Source organism: Gavia stellata, chromosome 4 (genome assembly GCF_030936135.1).
Source record: "Gavia stellata isolate bGavSte3 chromosome 4, bGavSte3.hap2, whole genome shotgun sequence".
Classification (NCBI taxonomy): Eukaryota; Metazoa; Chordata; class Aves; order Gaviiformes; family Gaviidae; genus Gavia; species Gavia stellata.
This window is the reverse complement of record NC_082597.1, coordinates 55829225-55850280: the sequence shown is the minus strand read 5'-3', so window position 1 is coordinate 55850280 and position 21056 is coordinate 55829225. Positions and strand designations below refer to the sequence as shown.

The window sequence follows — 21056 nt, the reverse complement described above, 5'->3', positions numbered from 1 at the left end:
TGGAAGACTGGGCACCTCAACACCTGGCTGAGAGGGAGCTGCCTGGGAGGGAAATGCTATGGGAAGGGGTAGGGCTCTGCACCACACCACTGATCATTGCTTGTGACAACAGGCCTGGGAACTTCCTGGTTGGGCTTTTCCCAAGGTCACTTCCCTCCTCTTCTTACTCACCCCCAGATAATATGTGCAAAGGAGCACAGTCATACAAGCCATGACTTTAATCACCACCCCAGCACACAAGAAGCTGTCCCCCACAGCAGACCAAGGGGGTGAGAGAGGTATTCCCATGTTCTGAGAACGCAGCAGCAGTATATTTACGGTTCTTCAGCCATTCCCTGCCCCTGCAGAGGCTGTGCCAGGTCAATCCCAGCTCTCACCAAGCTTTAGGAGGCCCTTGGGTGGCAGGGAGATACAGGTTGTCACAGGAAGTGCCTCAGCCCCTTGACCTGAGCATCCTGGGAAGTGGTGCCACAGGGCCAGACGATGGCTGGGAGAGCAGGAGGATACCGGTGCAAGTGAAAAAAAACTCCCTCTCCAGCAGCGTTTGCTGGGATCTCCCACTTCAGATCCAAGGGCAGGGACAACCTGAAGCTGCCTCAATTCCTTGAAGTCCTTTGGCACGTAGAGTCCGAGGCATCTCTTCCGCCCTCTCCAGCACAGGCATCTGAGGAAAAAGCTTGGCATGGCTTAGTATGGCCGAAACTTGCGCTGAGCTCGCATCAGTGCGATTCTCTGCTTGTCCTCCTCAAACTTCTTCCTCAACTGCGCAATGTCTGAAAGAGGCAGAAAGAGGACAGGTCACACGGGAGCAGCAGATCTCCCTCTCCTGGGGAGCTTCACTTCCACACACCAGGAGGGGCTCAGTCCTGACACCCACAAAACACACATTTCCCAGAGCAGGTTCTTTTGCAACTGGGATGAGTGCCAAGCTAGGGCTCTGGCTGTTCATCTCCGGCAGTGCTGCAGCTCCCTCTTGGGGAGGAAACAGGCTAGTTTGCATAAAGGCAGCAATTGAAAGGGAAGACTGAAGAAACATCTTTTGGAAAGCCATGACCTGCACTCTCCTGCAAAATATTCCAGCAGCCCTTGCTAGGACAGGTGGTGGCAAGGGACCCCCCCAAGAGCTGGCAAGGCCATTCACACAACCAGCTGTTGTGCACAACCCAGCTAACTGTTCACCTGTTCAGCTGGACGTAGCCTCCACTGAAGGAAAAAAGACGCTCTTTGGGCCACAGTGTGAGAGACAAGAGACACGGGCGGGGGGGCAGGGGTAGGAGGAGACTTGGACACTCACGCTCTCGCTTTGTCTCGCGATGCTGCCAGGCATAGAAGTTGAGCAGCTCTTTACGGGCCCTTTTCTGCTTCTCCCTCTCCAGCACCCGCAGGTTGGCTGCCTCTGTCCGGGGCAGACCAGGCTTCCGGCCCTTCCGCGTTACCTTCACCCAGCCCTCCTCATCTGGAATGCCCTCCTCCTTGGCCGCTTTGGCTTCTTCCTGTAAAGACAGAAGGGTGAGGCAGCTCAGTGCAGACAGGCTGCCAGCCACCCTGATGCATGGCTCCCCCACAGTTCCCCTTACGCACATGGAAAGCTACAGCTCCTGCTTCTGCACAAGATTTGAAGGAAGGCGTGGGACCGAGGGCGCAACTCTCAGTCAGAACACTGCATGCCAGCCAGGACCCAATTTATTTGTGGATACCTGCTGTAAGCCCTGGGTGGAAGGGTCAGGTCTTGTGGACCAAACCAGGACCTGACTGCCCACGAGCAACTGGGAGTAAAGCCACCTTGACAGCTGGTGTATTTCCCTCTGCCCTTTCCACTGAGGCCTGGGCACAAAGAGATCCTCTCTCTTCCCTTCCCCTCCCCAAACAAACTGCTTAGCTGAGTTCCCTCCCCAGCCTGGCCTCACCTCTGCTATCTTTTTGTCATAGTCTTGCATGTAGGCATCCACCTCAGCCTTCAGCTCCTCCTGATCCACGACTGAGGCCGCATAGTTGTCGATCCACTCTGAGACAGAGAGGGCAGAAGTCAGCAGCAGCCTGTGTCAGAAGCCAGCCCCAGTGTGATGCCTTTGGGCAGCTCCAGAGAGAACTGCTATGGAGATGGACACAGACTGTTCTGGTTTCTGTTCAGCCTCCCCACTGCCACAGTTCAACCAACTTGCAGCCCAGGGCACAGCCAATAAGCAATCGGAAGAGCTTGCAACTTTCTCAAGCAGGAGTGGGCTACCCATAAGCCCAAGAGGTGCAACATTCAGGGCTGTGCTCCTGCTAAGGGGTCATATCCAAAGTGCTGTCATCTTGACAGACATCTGGTACCTGTTATTGAGTCTGACTTCCATTTTGAGGTCAAGACACAGCCAGTTTCTCTGAAACTATGTGATACTGAAAAGATGTCAGAAAAAACTACCCTTCCATTGTACCAAGTGATCCCATTCTCCCATAGGGTCGGTCACTGGACCAGACCACAACATCTAGTACAACAAAATTGCCATCTTGTGAATAATAAAAGCAGGACAATGAAACACTGGACATCTCCCAGCTCAGTACAAAATAGTGAGAATTAATCTGGGATGTACAGGGTAGGATTCAACGAGGAATGGGTGTAGTTTTTCCCCATCACTAGCTAGCAGGAAGATAGCTAGAGCTGACTTACTGCTAATGCCTGTTTTCACAGGGTGACTCTCTGTTGATATCAGCAAGATACCTTCCTGTGACAGGGCCTTGGCTGCCTGGACACCAGCTGGTTTCCTGAACACCACGTATGCTACTTGAAATCCCTAAAAGAAAAAGATACCTAGGCCAGTCAGATATACCAGGGAAATTAGTGATGCAGCAAGGAGCTGCAGTACAAATAAAAGAAAAAAAAATAAAAATCAAACCACAAATTACAGTGGGATAGCAAAAAATTGTAACGTAAACCTAAATAAGTAACCACATCGCCCAGTGCTCCCAAATGGTTTCCCATACCTCATGTTCCAAACAGTACCATTCAGTGCTTGTGATCTTTTGCCATTCTGTCCACTAAAGCATCAGTATTCCTACCCCGCTCTGAGCTTTACCGTTACAGTCTTGCGGTTGAAGAATTTGGATGCGAGTTTTTCTTTTTTCTCTGCCGGCCCTGGCTTCTCACAGACGTCCACAGACTGGACACACCCACAGCGGGCAAACAGCCTAGACAGAGTGTCCTTGATGCAGAAAATAACAGAGAACAAACGGTACAGGAAACCAGGAGTAACTCCTCTCCCCACCCTCTCACGCACGGTCTACAGAGCGCACCGGGAGGCTCTCCGGCACGACCCCTGCCCTTCTGCCCATAGCTACCCCGACGCACACCTGGCTCCTTCGCCCACGGCCCCGCGCTCCTGAGGCGATGCCTTCGGCCTGCACCCGCCACCGCCGCCAGGCCGAGCCCCGCGCTCCTCTCCCTTCCCGCGCCGCTAAGACACCCCCACCCCGTCCCAGGGGCCGCCCCAGCCCCACTCACCGGGCTGCAGTACGGGGGGACGTTGAGGACGAAGAGGGTGCGGCGAGGCGGGTGCGCGGTGCCAGCCCCTTCCCGCACTTGGTGCTCCTTCACCAGAAGGCAGTGTGGCGAGCGCTGCCGCTCCCCGAACTTCACCGCCAGAGCTGCGGGCGATGCACCGGTTAAAGACCCCGCTGCCACCCGGGTCCCACTCCCGATCCCTCCCCGCTGCCCCGCGCCCCCACCTCACCCGTGTAGCCCGCCGGCGCCGTTCTAACCACATGCTCTTCGGCGGCCGCCATCTTAGCTCGGCGGGAAGCGGCGGGGCGCGAGGGCTGCCGGGAGGTGTAGTTCCCCGCGCCGCCGCGGAGCTGGTAATGGCGGCGGCGGGTCCCTGAGGACGAGCAGTGCCTTCCAGGCTGCCCGCGCCGAGGGACCCGCCGCCGCCCGATCGTTGAGTGTGACAAAAAAGTTATCTAAGTTAATGAACATTATCAAAATAAATAGTACATGCAAAAGCCATGAAAACATACCAGACAAACTGGCAAACTGTGGCATCACTTCAGAAGTCAGCATGTTTTTGAAAAAGCAAAAGAAAAAGAGAGGAATACTATTACAAATTACCTACCACCTGTCCCGGCTAGCCGTATTGAATTAGTGCAAGCAATCAGTGTTCTATATGCGAGTTTACAATCTCTAACAGAAAAAAAGTGAACAAAAATGTATAACCATGCTGCATGAGGGCAAATGTGCACAGATGTGAGGTCAGAAGGTGGCAAGGTGAGCTCAGCAGAATGCAAACCGGATTAGCATGACAGTTGCAGGACAGCCAGGAGAAACTGGAGAGGTGCCAGGTGAACCGCTTGAGAATGACTAGGAAGAACTGGTTACTCTTCTTTCAGTGCCCAATGAAAGCAGCCACGCTATGAAGTATTAAAAGCCTAAGACAACTTCAGAGAGCTGAGAACAGGAAAAGCAATGCACATCAGCACACTGCTGTTAAGACAAATGATGGAGTGGTGTTTACACAACTGACTTCATCGATTTAAAAAAAAGAATAAATTACTGCCACAGAGTTCGAGAACAGAGCAGTAGTTCTTCTAAGTATGTTAATGTCATCATAATTTATAACAGATAACCTAAACACAACGCACAATTTAACAGCAAGTTACAAAGTGCATCTTGCTATGTGGCTTTTGGAATGGATGCGACTCTATTAATCATAAAAAAAATATGCTTGAATCTCCCCATTCTTTCAGAAGAGACAAGATATGCACTCACAATACATGTCCTCACATTTCCACAGCTTTCTATCTAGCTGATAATGAAAGTATCCTACTTCATCTAGAACAGGTTCCCTGATTTCACAGCTGTTTTTTTTTTTTTTTTATAAAGTTACTTTTTAAATTACTAGGCTGTCAATAACAAAGGCTTCTTTTTCTTTTCTGTGGCAACAGAATTTGAACTAGGTGGGGACACAAATTGCTCCGACTTAGTAGAAAGAATCAGCTACTGATTTCCATGATCCAGATTAAAAGGCTTACAAGCATCAATTCTCTCAGCCATACACTCCTCTTGCTCTTCATCACATTATCAGTTTTGAAGTTTCTATATGCTTCTAAAAGCATGCTTGATTGAATGTTGGAACAACTCCACCTATCTTCAGTTGCTTCACAGCATCTAAAAAGGCTTAGAATCCACTCTCTGTATAACAAATGTTTATTCAGAAACAGGTAATACATTATCTTCTCCAATCCCTAATGTTTCCTCCCCCCAATTTTTTTTAATAAAACACAGGTGTTTGATGGGCAATCTAAAAAAGGAGAACAATAGCTGTCTTAGGTCCCCTCCCCTACAAACATCTGCTGTTCACATGAAGCACCCTACCAATAATGGTGTCATTGGCTTCCAAACCAAAGAGAATACTCCGGAAAAACAAGTCCTGCCAAGTCCTCAATTATTTCCATGGCTAAAAGGGATACAGTGAGATAGAGGAATGGTTTGCATGAGCTAGATAGAGCAAAGAGTTAATACAGAACAAGAAAGCAAAAGAAACATAGGGTTGACCAAGAAATGGAATCTGGACCTACAGCAGTTACAGAGAGTTCATTGAAGTTCAGCAGAGCTGAACAGAATGGATTAGGTTAGTCTCCTAGCTAAAAGGATCAACTTCAAACCCCAACCAGATTCTGGAAGTGGCTCTTAGCTTTCCTCTCTTGTAATGCAATTTGAACAAATACAAACGAATGGAGCCACTGGGACTTCAAATATCCATGGCAATAATGCTGTACTAACAAGGGAAGTATTGAAAGTGCCACCTAGTGGCCTGTGGCTTGTCACAGATGCTCACTGGCCCAAGGTACATCCTTCCTGCTCTGCATGACACTTAACACCCCTCTCCTATGTGTACCTTACCAAGTGCTACTGCTCTTCTCTTCAAAACCTCTCCCTGAAGCCATGAAGTGCAGCAATCATCCTCCAAATCCATGCACGCGAGCAGCATGCCCGCACAGCGGCCAAGCATTGCCCAAACAACATCTCTCAAAGATGTGAGTTCTCAGGTGCAAAAAGACTGCTTCCTATGTATTAGTATCTGAAAAAGGCCCCAGCTCCTTCCTTTTTATAGGAGATTGGGTAAGTTAGAACATAAGAAAAAAATTAATGCCCCTACATCAGCAGGAGGATGCAATACAGTCTAATGGGAGTGAAACACTCTGATTTCCTCTAGCTCTGAACACAAGCCTGGTTCTTATTTTTCAGTCCAGAAAGAAGAGAGCAACTGAGCATGACCCTACAGGGCTAATATATTCATTGTACAAATGTCAGAGCCTCCCCCCCCCCCCAACCTCTCTGCATTACTGGAGTTGAAGCATCCCTCCCATAGCACAATGGGTGGTGCACTTGTGCGTATGTCCTTTCTGCCTGATGTCTCTGTTGGCTGGTATACACAGTGGGAAGCTCAATTTTTCACACTTCTCCATGTCACAGCTGCTGAGCAGAAAAATGTTCAACAGCCGGAATGAAGTAGTATGCCACTGAATGGATACAAGTCAAAGATGCAAGATGTCGCTTTCTGTATGCAGCCACATCTGACTTTGTACCTAGCGCAGCAGTTGCAGAAACAATGTGGTGTTCTTGCCTGTTGATAATCAACCTTTTAGTTAAAGGTCAGTCAGAAGAAACGAGGAGGAGATCACCACTCCTTCCCTCAAAGTCTATGTGCACTTTTAATGGCCACTAGGAGCTTTGGAGTAAAGGAGTTACATGGTATATGTGTGGCAATACATTACTGACAGAAGGGGGAGGTTATTCTTTTGGAAAAAAAATCATGGAAGAAAACTCCAACTATAAAAACAGAAAGTACACACACAAGAGGAAACACTATTGTACAGTAAGGTAGCAATCATAGAAAACAAAAAATTTCAAGGCAGGCAAATGCAAATAACATCTGCACTCCTGCACTTTTCTCATTCCCCAACTTAAATGAGTTTTCCAGTCCACTGCTCACTCCCCCTTCTCAGAGTTTAATTTTGAATTCTGTGGGCTGCACAGAGGCAGAGACCCCTGAGGATTTGAAGAGTGCCTTCAAGATAGTGTCAGGGTCCACCTCAGCTGGGGGATTTGAGGAGGCGCTTGCACTTGATCGGCGTGGTTCCCCTTCCTTCTTCACTGAAGGGGTATCACTCAATCGGCTGAAGGATTAAAAAAAAACAAAGCAGCATTTAACCTCTCATTATGAAATAAAATTTAACAATATGTCTCCATTTACTGCTCTCGGTTTCGCCCCCTTCCCAATATTAGAGATAGAGGTTTTAAATATGCTTTTCTCACAAGAAAACTTCCTCATCCCAGACTTGTTTTGAGCCTCAGGGCTGGGAACACTATGGAGTCAAGCTATATTGCACTCAGCTCAACACAGAGCACCACAGAGAGGAAGAGAAGGAGAATATTCATGGAACAATGATTTGCCAACAGTTTTCCTCCCTTCTGGTTCTCCTCAAAACAGAACCTGCAAACACATTTGGTTCTTCCCTCCACCCAAAGGACACTTACAGCAATATAGGCTGATCTGAGGTGATGACATTCCCATTCATATGAAGATTGCATTTCATTGGTTGACCTAAACAAAAACACAATTAAAAAGTCCTTATATCAGAATTGTGGTAAGGCAAGACCCCAGAAATATCACACATCAGTGCAAGCAATAGAGTTCCATCCATGTGCTGGGGAAACAAAAACAGCTGATACATCTTTTGTTGCAAAGTCACAGCAACAGAAGAGCCACTGAAACACTCAGTACAGTATGAAGAATCACACTAATTAAGAAATTACATATAGGTACAAAACCCTTAGCAGAGACACAAGAGAATCTCCCATTCTCAGCTGTCCGCTCATCTGACATTTGTAACATGTCACTCATCTAGAGAAAGAAAAAGCATCTATTTCCAGCCAAAAATTAACAGCTAATTTCAGCCTTCAGCCAACAACATTGCAGGTGGATCCAGATTAACAATTGCGTTGTTCAAAGTTTATGGAGGAGAAGCTGATACTAATTGTTTTACATGTCTGATTCAAAATGTCTCTGACTATGCCTTGAGGCTTCTGCAAATATTAGTTTTACTTGTATTTTGCAAACAGCTATTCTGTAAGCAGGTAAAGCCTTCCTAACGACTATCTAACTCTTGGCACTGGATTACAAACAAAAAACCCCAAAAACCTGGAAGTCAGCCCAGCAGAATCACCAGGATCCTGCCTCTAGCTTTGAGCATACTTACTAGGAAAACTTTTTTTGAATTTCACTCAAATAAACTGTGCATATATTCAGCTAGTTACATAGGAACATATTACGTTGTCCAGCTCCTGAACTGATTTTCTGCCATTTCCTCTCTCTTGGTAGAATATAAGCATCCAAGATGCTTTTAAACTCTCCGCTGAGGTGGAAAAGTCTGTTGATTTATCTATCCTAAATGCAACTCTGGCCTCAAACTTACCGTCTAAGCACCTGTTGTTGTATTTCTTATATGCAGTGATAGCATCTTCTTTCTTCACAAATACTACCTCAGCCACTCCAGGGTGCACCAGCCGGGCTCGCTTCAGAGCGCCACACACACAGAATAACTCCTGAAGGCAGAGAGTTAGTCATGACCATGGTCACAAAGGTACCACTTCAACCAAAGACACTGAGTGAGAAAGGATGAGTTTCCTAATTGCACCACCTCTCCTGCTTAGTAAACACATAGCAGAATCTTGACATTTGCCTCATTGTGTTTGCTATGGTGTGAGTACTTGGCATTAGTAATACAGGTTGCACAAAGCTCCATACTGCTAACCAACACAAGCAAAAAAATTCAAGGCCAGTACTCTATACTGTTTGTCACACATGAAGACCAGGCTCATTCTCAGCCTGCTGAGAATCGAAGTGCCCAGATAATTTGGATGGGGCTGTAAGTTCGGGAACATCAAGCATGATTTGGCACGAACTCTAAGTGATGCCAGGTACCTCAGTTCACCCTAGAAATGGGGTTTTGCCCAATCGTCTTAAGCACACACTTCTTAAAAGAAATTAACAAAAAACAAACCAAAAATCAGGAACTCTGCAAGGAAAGCAAACCCACGTCATACCCCTCTTCATTGCATTCACCATAGATCAAGTGATTTATCAAAAGAGGTAGGATAAGGGAAGGACGCTTCACTCATCCACAGTTTGGCAGTAAGCAACACTTACAACAATGTCTTCCTCTGTGACGCGAGGATGCAGATTGTTTACGGTCATCTTTGTGCCTTCCAAAGGACTGAATGCCAGCTGCCAACACAAACAAATGCACCACATAAAAAAGGTCAGAAACACGGCAGGCAAGACAGCACAGCAGAGAAAGCATTAAAAAAGTCACTAAAGGGATGTCTGGGGAAGTCTGTACATACACGTACAAAGGAGAGAGCTACAGCTAGTAATGAGAAGTATCAATGCTTACAAAAGCACAGCTCATCTGATGGTGAAAAGGAGCCCCTTTTCCATGCTATTTTCTCTCTGAAGTAACTTTTCTCTTTCATTCCCAAGTATTACACTAACTTAATCCATATACATACACAGTACTCTCTGGTCACGCCCACATTTTTAAGCACATGTCTCTGCTTCACTCTGCACCAGCCAGCAAACCCCCCAAAAATGGCTCCAATCCCTCAAGAGCATGCTGAACTCAACAAGCCTGGGAATACCTCGTGGGTTACCTGTATCAGGCAGTTTGGCAAAGCAATTCCAGACAGGCTGTCTACAAATTGCCTGAGACATCTTGTGTAGACAGCAAGAAGCAAGAATCTTGTTTTTGCTAACAGGAGCGGACAAAGGACAACATAAGTAGCAGTGTTACAACACTATTCCTAGGGACATGGAAGCCACCAAGGAGGGTCCAAACAACTGCCACCTCCCTGTAACATGGATTCCTCCAGGACCATGTCCCCCCATGCTAAATAAAAAAGTTGAGAGAAGCAAGATGCACTGAGAATTCCCAGTCTCTCAATAAATGCTGAAGAAAAGGATGTTTAAACAGGTTTCAAATTCTTGGGACATGGGTTGCTGTTATCAGAATAAGCTTGATGGAGTCCCAGAAGTAACAGTGGAGGGCAGGCAAAAATGAGCTGCTCACATAACTGATGAACAGCAAGTTTCAGATGTTTCAGAGACCTCTATAAAGAACATCTCCCACTTCCCTGAGCTCACCTCAATAGGTACTGGTTCTTTTGGAGGCTCCTCCTTTGTCACTAAGGTCCGGGACATGTTTGTCAAGCCCTTCGTCCGCATAGGAGAGGGAGGTGCAGGTGGAGCTGTGTATGTATCATTCTGGACCACTTTAGTCAGGGGAACAGTCTTGCACAGAGAGAATTTATTGCCACTCAGCCCAGTCTACAGGAAGAAAGAATAAAGTATCTCTGAGAGCTGCAGGCCACAAAAGTCATCCCTCTTTCAAGCACCAACAGTAGGACAGCATTACTAGCATGCATTAAGAACTGCTTGTCCTTTCCAGTGTCAAAACTACCACAGTGCTGGAGACTTTCAGCTTTGAGACAAAAATCAACTAAAGTTTCTGGGCATATGTTTATCCCAAAGGGGCACTTCCCTCACTAATGAGCACTTTTAAGTTTCATATTCTTCTTAAATGAACTTTACAAGTGCTATTTGAATTTGAAAAGCTCCTTTTATCCAAAGATTTTCAAGTACTTCACAAAGCATACACAAAGATTGCTCATTAACAATAAGATTGATCTGCTTAGTACAAACAGTAATACTTCTTCAGAAACATCAAGCTAGGGTACACAAAGACACGGAGTGTAACCTTTCTACGCAAGTTAAAAGCCAGACTAAAAACTGTGCTTGGTAGCTGCTGTGAACACTGGAGATAATACATTTACTCCTAAAAAAACCCAAATCCATAATGGACAGGAGCTCTATTCTGAATACCCAGACAAGGAAAAAAAAAACCATGGGATAATCATTGCACTAGACTGTCTGTGTGATGGTAAAACTACATGAATTTGCTTTCTCAGAACCACAGAGTAATTTAGGGCAAAACTATGTCCAATCCCCATGTCTGAAACAGGGCTAACTTCAAAGACACATCAGGTTGACTCAAGGCCTTACCCAGTTAAGCTCTGAAGATCTGAGAATGGTGATTTTACAACCTCTCTGGGTCCCTGCGCCAGAGGCTGACCAATACCCTGAGAAATGCACAACACCTCCCCCCATCTAACTAGAATTTCTTTTGCTGCAACACATTTGTTCGTTCATCTTCTCCCTGTTCACTCCTGGAAAGGGCCTGGGTTTTGCCTTTTCTATGACCACGTATTAGGTAGTGAAAGAGAGTGGACAAATCTCACTACAGCCTTCTCTTCTTGGCCTTAAGTGAGGCTGCTCTCTCACCCTCTCCTCACACATCAGATGCTGCAGCCCCCTGACCACCCTGTTGTACTAGTTCCAGTCTGTCAGTGTCTGTCTTGTATCCCAGAGCCCCAAAATAGGCACAGTATTCCAGATGCATTCTCAAAATGCCAAACAGATGGGAACAGTTATCCTCCTTGATTTGCTGACTATGATCTTACTAAGATACAACCTACAGTTGGCTTTCATTGCTGCAAGGACGCACTGCTAACTCAGTATATCAACTAGCAGGACCCCAGGTTCTTTCCTACAAAGCTGCTTTCTAGCCAGTCAGTTCTCAGCTTAAGTTGCAAAGGGTTATCCCATCCCAAGAGCAAGATCTCACATTTGTCTGTGTTGAAATTCCATCTCCTCCAGAGCATCAGTACTCCCCCAAAAGCTGCCAACTAAGATTTTGCATGGCAAGAGATTTCTTGCTCTGATGTCCAGTCTCTAAAAGCAGCAGAAAGCTTCCCTTGCTTGCCTGCTCAAAAAGTAACAAGATAGATTCAAAGCACTTCCCCAAAAAGAGAAAACTCAAGATTTAACATGCAGCAACCTGCCAGCAAGGGAGAAAGGACACATTCTGGCTGCAAAAGGCCTGTAAAACCACAGTTAGCCTAAAAGGAACTGTCCCAAAAATAACACTAGAAGCATTGGCACAAAGGGAAGGGTGGGCTGAAAAGCAAACATTTCAGGAGAAAGTATCGTTTACATACTTTAAAAGAAAATAAGCCCTGTAAAGCCGCAGCGTGTGTGTCCACCCAATGTGAGCATGGCGTGATGGGGACCGTTCAGATAATCCCTTACCGCGTTGTGCAGGAAACTGTTTGTGGTGGTGATTTTCATCTGTTTGCTAGTAAGGGGAGAGACACTTTCCTCATCATCTTCCATGTCATACAGACCCTGAAGAGAAGCAAGGTAATAGTTTACAAGCAGGCAGATTTAATCTGGACATCATTTCCAAAAGTAGTAGTTTGCCCCTGCCTTCAGCCTTCTTCAGGTAATGAACATGACTCCCACTGGACTTTAGTCCTGTCCTTGCAGCTTGGGGACACAAAGCTGAAGGTACACAAGTCCATTTCAAAACATCAGTGTAAAAACTATCAAATTTCTTTTCTGGAAATGCCACAGTAAAGCTGTTTCCCTAGGTGGACTGAAACCACATATAGATTTCTCTAATCCCTAGACCTCATCAGGACTGATGAAACCACATTAATGGAATAAAGCCTCAGTGTCTTACTTTTTAGCACCCTGCCACCTTTAAAGTTGAAGCCTGTGCATATGATTTTTAATTATTTTTTCTTTAAATTAAGCAGATGCCTGCCAAATACATCTGAACCGAACATTCTTTTTGAATAGCCTGCTTTCCTCAGCACAGCACATATACATCTGGCACTAGAAAACACTGCACTAGGAGGTTTAATGAATGAATAACTAATTTCCCAGTTCAATTTAACGCACATAGCCCTGCCTTAAGATACTGAGGCGAACTCTACACAAATATTTTTTCATAGACTCTAAATAATGCTAAGAAAAAGTCTATACACATACGGCACCGCCCAGAACATAAGAAGTCACAACTCAAAACAGCGTCCCACTAATTCAGTAGAAAGGTGAAGAAAAATGGAGGGATTAGCAATGAGAGCTTGCAAATTAAGTGGGTTTTCACAGTCAGCAAGATTCTGGTGGTTGTTCCAGTCACAGAAATGCTATGAACCAAAAAGGATGGTAAAACACAGGAGAATTGTGCAGAAAAGAACTGGGAAAAACACTAGCCATCAGGACAATGGACTTGAGTTTGAGACAAATGAAATGAATTCAAGGCTTACAGTGATGATGTCAGAATAATGAAAACACTTCCTTAAGTGACAGCATCTGGGATAGGTGATGGCAGGAGGTCAATCTAGAGGTAACTTACACAAATAGCTAAAGTTACCCTGATCAAGGCCAAAAAACCCCAGGACATGATATTGTGAATGTCAGTTTTCCAATATTTCATTTAATACTTTATGGATACACACACACAAAGTAATAAAAACATGTAATTCCTCTCTGAAAGCACCCAAGGTGGTAAGGTGGCTGAATGGCTGTGGGCTGTGACAAAGGTCTTTAAAATTGATCCCGGAAGAGAGCACAAATTCTAGGGTTTTCCTCAAAGTGTGCTTGATAAGGGATATGGCAACTTTGATAGTACATCAGAATACCAGTTAATATCATTCACTGTCAGGTTTCCAGCAGGGACCCACAGCTAGGATTTCACACCTCACTGTAGAACATTTGACCATGTACAATCATATCCCTTCTCTGAAGAGGCTGGCAGGATGGTGAATCAAAACAACCAACAACTTTATCTGATGTGGTGTCACTGAGAAATTTACAGAAAGACATCAGATCTAAAGGTCATACTCTAGAAATAAAAAAACATTAGCACATACAAATAAAAACTGGGAATACCTACTTACATTCATGTAACACACAAGGAATCAAGATCAATTAGACTAAATGGAAATCTCAATTACCATGGAAGTACTTTAACCACAGGAGAACAGGGAGCTAAGCTGTTCGAGAACTTCCAAACACTCCTCTTTTCTTTCCTACTTGTTTCTTTGCAACTTCCAACATTTATGGACACCTTCCTTCCTTCCTTCCTGCCCCCCTCCCCCCACAGGTAACAAACAAAGAGCACAGAGCAGGCACACACCTGTTTGTGTGTATGATTGTTCACCACATTGATCCTCATTCCTGCTGGATGAGAGTGTCCAGGAACCGGAGCCTTCTGCTACAGTTAGAGGGAAAGAACCAAAGCATTTAAACACTACAGTCCACCAGATCCCCATTTCAGAAGATTGGAGCTGTTAGCTGATACCCTGAGACCTTGAAATTCACTCTCCTGCTCTTGAAACATACTACCACAATATGCTATTAGATAACATCTATGTTTCCTGTAATATGTTCAATATGAGATAGGTTTTAATTTCTTTAAGTGAAGCTAAAGCCACGCAGAGAAACTGATTAAAATTACTTGAGTTTTAGTCCAAGATTAGTAGGAAGGGGACTTAACTCCAGCCCTGCCAGCACTGACTAGATCTACATTTCTGCAAGTATGAAACCATGAACAGGATAAATCAGCAAGTAAGCTTCTCTTCTTTCATGCTACAGGGAACCAAAGATACCTATTTTCATCCAACTCAACAAGTTAGGACACAACACAATCTAGTTCAGTTCCGTTTCAAAGGAGAAGTATATACTGTCCCTTCACACTAGCGCTGGAATAAGCTGCAGTGGAATAAAATGATGCACAGGGTACAGTGCATCAGACAGATGCAACAGACATGCAGTCTGTTATCCCATGAAACAGGGAAACGACAACAGAAGTAGTCAGGGAATGTAGCTGTACTAATCAGCAACTCCCTCAAAAATGCCCTTTTGGTTTTTCAAAAAGCTGGGAGCTGTCCATTACAGAAAAGAATGGGTCGTCTTACAAAAATACTCCATACAGGCAGCAAAATCTTCAGATTTGCATTCTCTCTAGACTGTAACTTACACCACAGCACCCTCATGTTTCAATTTGCTAATCAATTCAGAAACAAGGATACCTGTCCTATGGAAACACCAGCAGAGCTATGGAAATTCTTTGGGTTTCAAAGACTTTTTTCCTTCCTTTATGAGAAACAAGACCACAATACAGGACATTAGAGCTGTGTGCTGCATCTCAGATGAAGATACTTTAGTTTGATTCTGCTCCCACATTTGGGAATCACAGAATCACTACAGCTGGAAAAGACCTGTAAGATCATCAAATCCAACCATCAACCCAATACCACCATGCCCACTAAACCATGTCCCGCACTGCCACGTCTACACGTTTTTGGACACCTCCAGTGATGGTGACTCCACCACCTCCCTGGGCAGCCTGTTCCAATGCTTGACTACTCTCTCAGTAAAGAAAGTGGCTTCAGTGGTGACTCTGCAGCTGGGCTGTTACGGGAGGGTTTGCTCTCCAGTCCGGTAAGAGAAGGAGCTGTGACCAAGTGCCCAGGTAGCCGCTGGGAATGACCATGGGCAATTTCAGATTCAGGTATAAATCTTTAAAAAAATTATTAGATAATGGCTCATGTGCATGCTTTTGTCTACAGTTTTTATCATCATTATATTCTACAATATTTTTTCTTGCACTATGTTGTCTAACACACATAAAGTACTGCAGGTCAAACCAAGTCATACAAAAAAAAAATCAGGTCAGAGCAAACTGCTGCTGTACCAAGTCTCTGGAAACTATTTTAACTCCTATAAACTTTGTAGAAAATGCTCAACTTCTAATAGCTGATGGTGGTGATTTGGCTTACAAGGGCAGCAGGAGTACTAATTACCCTACTAATTAAAGACTACTGAACAGACTGCTGTATTGCTCTGCGATTAGCCCTTCTTACTGCCACAAGAGTCCTTTCTCTTCCTTAGGTCAGCCTGGCAGGAAACCTGCAGAGGAATGGGAAATTTCCTTGGCTAATTTAAAGAAGAAATATGCTTGATGCTCTTGAGCAAAACCCACAGCTGAACAGAAAGCAGACTCATCTAGGCTTTCAGACTGATGAGAATAGGAGATTTTCTGAGTATGTGTAAGCACACTGTTGATCTTTGGGAGGAGAAAAATGGAAGAGGTAGCCTAGGAACTTCAGTTACATGCTTGTAGAGGTGAGGAACAAAACCACTCCTCAAACAATCCTGACAGTCTGGAAACTTCTCTTCTGACTCTACCCACTGTACCTAACACATGCACAGTTCAATAGTAGTTGTTTCTCAGAGAAGTTTGCTAAGAATCAAGTTACTGTGCGCACAGCAAAGTGAAATCAGAAAATTGCCAAAGGAAATCAGCAGGTTAGGGTGATCAACTGATTATAGTGCAACTGAAGTAAATCTTGAGCCTCAGCAGGAGTGCATCATATAATCAGGCAATTCCCTGGAAGCCAGGGCTTTCCTGAAAATCAGATAAGTAGAAATAGAGAAATTGTAGAATGGCTCATCGAATTCTATATCTCCTTAGACACAAACACAGCCATATATTCTAAACTGTTATCCCACCAGTAGGATAAATCAGTTATCTAGACACGACAATCCACCACATCAGACTTGCAAAGAGGGGTGGCATAAGAATGACAAAAAACGCGTACATTTTCTTTGTATTTAAGTGGGAAAGAGACTACTTAACCATTCAGGACAACTACTTTAATGCTGACAGGAGCGCTGCTTTAGTCTTTATTGGGCCCAAAATTCAAATGAAAAATTAAATGAAAGCTGGGATTCCACAAAAAGCCCCAAGCAGCTGCAAGGACACCCAAAAGGCTCTGAGTCCTGCCCTACAGGCTGGACTGAACTGTATCGCCATCGCTTCTATTGTAAACATGTGCACATATTCATGTATTATCATTTCTACTGGACTGCTGTAGAATAAATGAGGGGCTCAGAGGTGGCTTGCTTGACCTACTTGGATAGTTTTGGTGATTTTCATGGCTGGATTCACTGTTGCCATAGTTGGGCTGACAGCAGCTGGAGCACTCCTTTTTAAGCTGATCTTCTCTCTGGCATCCACCACTTTGGTCACCTTTTCAGCAGCAACACTTTGCTGCTTACGGGAATTCAACATCTCTCGAGCATCCTGCACCTTCCCTTTGATTCTGAACCGAGCATCCTTTTGAACCAGTTTTTCACGGGCATCTTTAACTCCCAGTTTGTGTCGGGCATCAGTGAGTCCTATCTTCTGTCGGGCGTCAAATGTCCGCTGGAAGCCGACAGCTGGTGATGGTCTATTTAGAAGATTTTGCTGGATCCCAATGCGAGATCTTACACCTCCAAACACTGGCCTTGTGTTAAGCCTGGGGAGAAAAAAAAAAAAAAAAAAAAAAAAAGAGTTCGTTTCAGATATTATAAGATGTGATACACTATCAATAAAAGTCTTTGTGTTTCTGCAAACAAACGCTCATTATTACTGCACAGAAATCCACTCAGGTTAGATGTCCAGATACAACATTAGAGCTCCTAAGCTGTTTTATGCTGGATTTTACTTTCTACATAAACAGCTAAGGAACTGATTTCCAAAATCCATCCTTAAGCTCACATTTACAAACTTAAGTAAAGGGTCTGACTTCAGCTGTGCTAAGTATATACTACATTTAAACAAAAGTCATCAACAACTTAGGTACTTTGGGGAAACCTTTGAAGACAAAGAGGAACAGAAACAGACTTTCTAGCTTTAGGACTGAGCAGGTCTGCTAAAGCATCTTTTGTAATACAACAGTGTGTCCTGATACAAAGGAAACATGGAACTACACGTGATTTCAAGAATTTTGGGCAGCAAGTTCAGATTTGTGGGAGTGTAGAGGCTTGGATTTTACGATGTACAAGCACCAGTACCAATCTCAGTTCAAAGCCACCCGTTTCAAAGTTGATCAACTGCCAACAATAACACTTATCAGTCAAATTACTTTTTAACATCACTGTCTCTTTAATCTACTAACAGAACTGGCCTTTACTTTAAGCACATCATCATCACAATACCGAGCACAGAAAGATAAGAGCCCACAGAAAGGACAGCATTTGTACTTGTACACAAGTATTACTAAGAAGCAGCCCATTATGTAGTGAAAGCTGAAACTAGTTTCTTGTTACAGGTCTGATTCACTTTTCGAAAATCTCCCCTAAAAGGAAACAGCTTGTCTAATTTTTTAATATAATTCCTCCTTTAAGTATTTTTTAAGGTTTTCTTTTTTCCATTGAGTTTCTTTTTTTTTTTTTTTTTTTTTTAAGATGACAAAGTAGTAAGAGAAATTTTGAAGTTAAGGTACTGAAAATATATTCTTGCTGTTGGCTTCTTAAAATTTAAAATAAGCTACAGAGGGCTACAGTGTTCATCTGCTTTCTGAAATGTAATGTCCAGTATTATAAAGTCTAAAAGTAGACATCTAGAATTTGTTGTAATACTCAAAAGGCTAACATCACAAATTCAAATGATGATGCAATTTGAATTATTCATACAGCTTTGTATCAGTATTTCCTGATCTAACCCTACAATCTTAACATTATTTACAGTTATGTATTTTCAGTGAAGAGATCTGTTAAAAAAAAAAAAAAGATGAAAGACTGAACCTCCACTTTTGTCTCATTCATTCTTGTGTCCAGACAACTGGTGAGCTAGGACTGGGGTCCCATTTTGTTACGTAAGAATCCTATGGCTACTCTCTCATACAGCCAAAGCACACTAGAAGAAACAGGAGTATTATTAAGACCATTTATTAATATATATCCAGAATAATACAGAAGACTAACAGTACCCATAAAGCAACAGCCACAGAACAAGACTTCCCTTGCAATTTTAAAAAGCATTAATTTAGCTATGTTGAAAGCATTCAGTTAGAGTGCTGCAGAAGGGCTTGATGAGTGGTTCTTTTTAATGAGCATAAAAGAGGTCAAAGTAAAACCAGAAATATATGTATCAGCATTTAAGCCAGAGTTAGTTAAAACTGTTACTGACACGAACTAATGAATTTGGCTGGGAAACCGTACTGAAGATTACACCCTCTTTGAAGACTTGTGTTTATCCTAGTAAGCAACTCTCTTCCGTACAGAATTGCTTACCCTACAGCAGCATTAACTGTTTAGGCATTTTGTGCCACAGCACCTGAAATAAAAGGGAATCTCAAACATCTAATTAACTTCCCAGAACTTCAAGTTCTGGCTTGAATATTTTGTGGATTAGTACGTTTTATAGGTGAAGATTTTTCTGTTTTTTCATCTAGACTACTGAAGAGCATGGATATAATGATTCAAGTTTATTCAGTTTATCCAGCCTTCACAAAGTCAAGTTAGCTACCTCAGAAATCTTATAAAGTGAGATAAACATGACAAACAAGAGAAATGCAAGGCAGAAAAATTCTTACAGTGCTGCAGAAGGATTGTTGTTCAGCAAATAAAAGCAGGAAGAATTCCTGGAAGAAATGAGAGTTAAGGAAGGATTTGAAAAAGGAGAAAGGAGGTGATTGGCATATTAAGCAGCATAAGTCTGTTCCAAATACACAGGATAATGCGAACGAAAGTGCAAAGCCAAGGCCTTGTCTAGACTAGGATTTAAATATGCACTTGAATGTTTTGCTAGTATAGGTTAGCAGACAACTTTCAAAATATTACTCTAGACATGTAAGTGTAGACATTCAGAGTTAAAACCTAAGATTCCCCAAGGACTATTAAATTTAAAAAACCCCAACAAAACGACAAAAAAAAAGGAGGACACTTAGCCAACACAGATGAGGAGAAACCCATGCACAAGATCTTCAGAAGCATCAAGAGACTATGGCAAAAGGGAAGATGAGAAGCTACCAAAAGAGAAGCCAGGTAAGAATTGCCGGCAGCTGCACTAGAGTAAATAGCCCATCCTACACTGGAGACATCTGCCATACAAAGAATCTCATCTTGTAGCTAATATGTAACACACTCCACATCCACACAAGCATTTTAAACAATCTATCAGAGTATCATCAACTATGCTACAGTTGATGATAGCATCTGTAACATATCAGTTTCCAAAGGCCAGGCAGCAGTTTTGACGAAGCCACAGCAGCCTGAAGCCTCGCCTGTGCGGATCCTGATCAGCTTTGCTAGTTACAGCTCCCTGTGGCACAACTACACTTCCCACGGCTATCCCACAATGCACCGTGCCGCTCATCAACGCACCGCTTCTGGGAGCTGCGGGGGGACCGGGCACCCCCAAGGCACTGCCTGACGAAGAGCTGCAGCCCAGCAGCAGCTCCTGCTGCAGATACAGGGCAGCCCGGATACCGAGAGGGCTCGGGGATGGGGGGCGCCCAGGCCCTGCTGATCCCGGCTTGGGGAGCACCACTGGGTTAGTCGGCGAGAAGAAGCAGGAGATAGCAAGGGAAGCGCAGGTCGGAGGCACCAGTGAAGCGATAGGCTGTGCCAGGAATCTCGGGCGAAACGAGAAGGGTCCGAGAAGAGAGGGGGAGAGGTGGTGGGTGGGCCTGCCCTGCCGGGGCCAGAGCCCACGGGGCAGCGCACCGCACAGCGGAGTGAGGTGTGGGGACAGACCCCCTCCCCGGCCCCATCCCTGAGCGACGGCCGGCACCACCAATCTGCATCAAAGGCACGGCCCCACAGACCAACGCCCAAGCCAATGGGAAGGCGAGAGCAGGGAACAGGGCCGGGTCGCGCTCAGGCAGGCTGCGGCCCGCAGCCTCCGGAGCGGAACGACCAGAAGGGATAACAGAGGAGCCACCGGAGGCCACCGGGCCCGGGGCGCTGCCCTCCCGACCGCTTACCTCCCTTTCACCGTCACACCGCGTTTCCGTATGAGCTCGTCCAGAGAGAGGTCCGCCATCTTGTCGCGGGGCCCAACGAGAAGACGCAGCGAGCGAGACCCGGACATGACATCATACTACTTCCGTTCATCGCCCCGCCTCCAGAAGTAAGATAGTTCCCGCCCCAGGGCGCGACACCGGGGGGAGGGGAGGGTGTCCCACAATCCCCAGCGGCGCCCGGGCATGTCATTTACATACGATCCCGGGCACGTCCCGTTAGGATTTGGCCCGCGCAGCGGTTACACGGCGGCAGAAGGGAAAGAGACCGATGGATTAGTCAGGGCAACGGAAACTTAGCTTGTGCGCCGTGAGGCGT

At 44.9% G+C, this 21056-nt stretch overlaps 2 protein-coding genes across 6 annotated transcripts; both read right to left on the bottom strand.

The window, feature by feature from the left end:
- Window positions 1–211: 211 nt before the first annotated feature.
- On the bottom strand, window positions 212–3765 carry RRP7A (ribosomal RNA processing 7 homolog A). Its single transcript, XM_059816901.1, has 7 exons — window positions 3714–3765; window positions 3485–3627; window positions 3060–3185; window positions 2654–2777; window positions 1908–2005; window positions 1295–1493; window positions 212–773 (listed from the first exon to the last, which is right to left on the bottom strand). The coding sequence occupies exons 1-7, from the start codon at window positions 3763–3765 to the stop codon at window positions 688–690; spliced, it is 828 nt and encodes a 275-aa protein (XP_059672884.1). The 3' UTR covers window positions 212–687.
- A 2898-nt stretch (window positions 3766–6663) lies between these two features.
- POLDIP3 (DNA polymerase delta interacting protein 3) lies at window positions 6664–20788 on the bottom strand. 5 transcript variants are annotated; one of them, XM_059816536.1, is made up of 10 exons: window positions 20702–20788; window positions 19310–19357; window positions 16861–17248; window positions 14080–14157; window positions 12186–12281; window positions 10182–10364; window positions 9189–9266; window positions 8455–8584; window positions 7517–7583; window positions 6664–7155 (listed from the first exon to the last, which is right to left on the bottom strand). In XM_059816536.1, the coding sequence occupies exons 1-10, from the start codon at window positions 20758–20760 to the stop codon at window positions 6981–6983; spliced, it is 1302 nt and encodes a 433-aa protein (XP_059672519.1). In that variant the 5' UTR covers window positions 20761–20788; the 3' UTR covers window positions 6664–6980. The 5 variants fall into 5 exon arrangements, with proteins under 5 accessions (XP_059672519.1, XP_059672520.1, XP_059672522.1 ...); XM_059816537.1 differs by having other exon boundaries at window positions 14080–14154; XM_059816539.1 differs by lacking the exon at window positions 19310–19357 and having other exon boundaries at window positions 16852–17248.
- Between the last annotated feature and the right edge of the window lie 268 nt (window positions 20789–21056).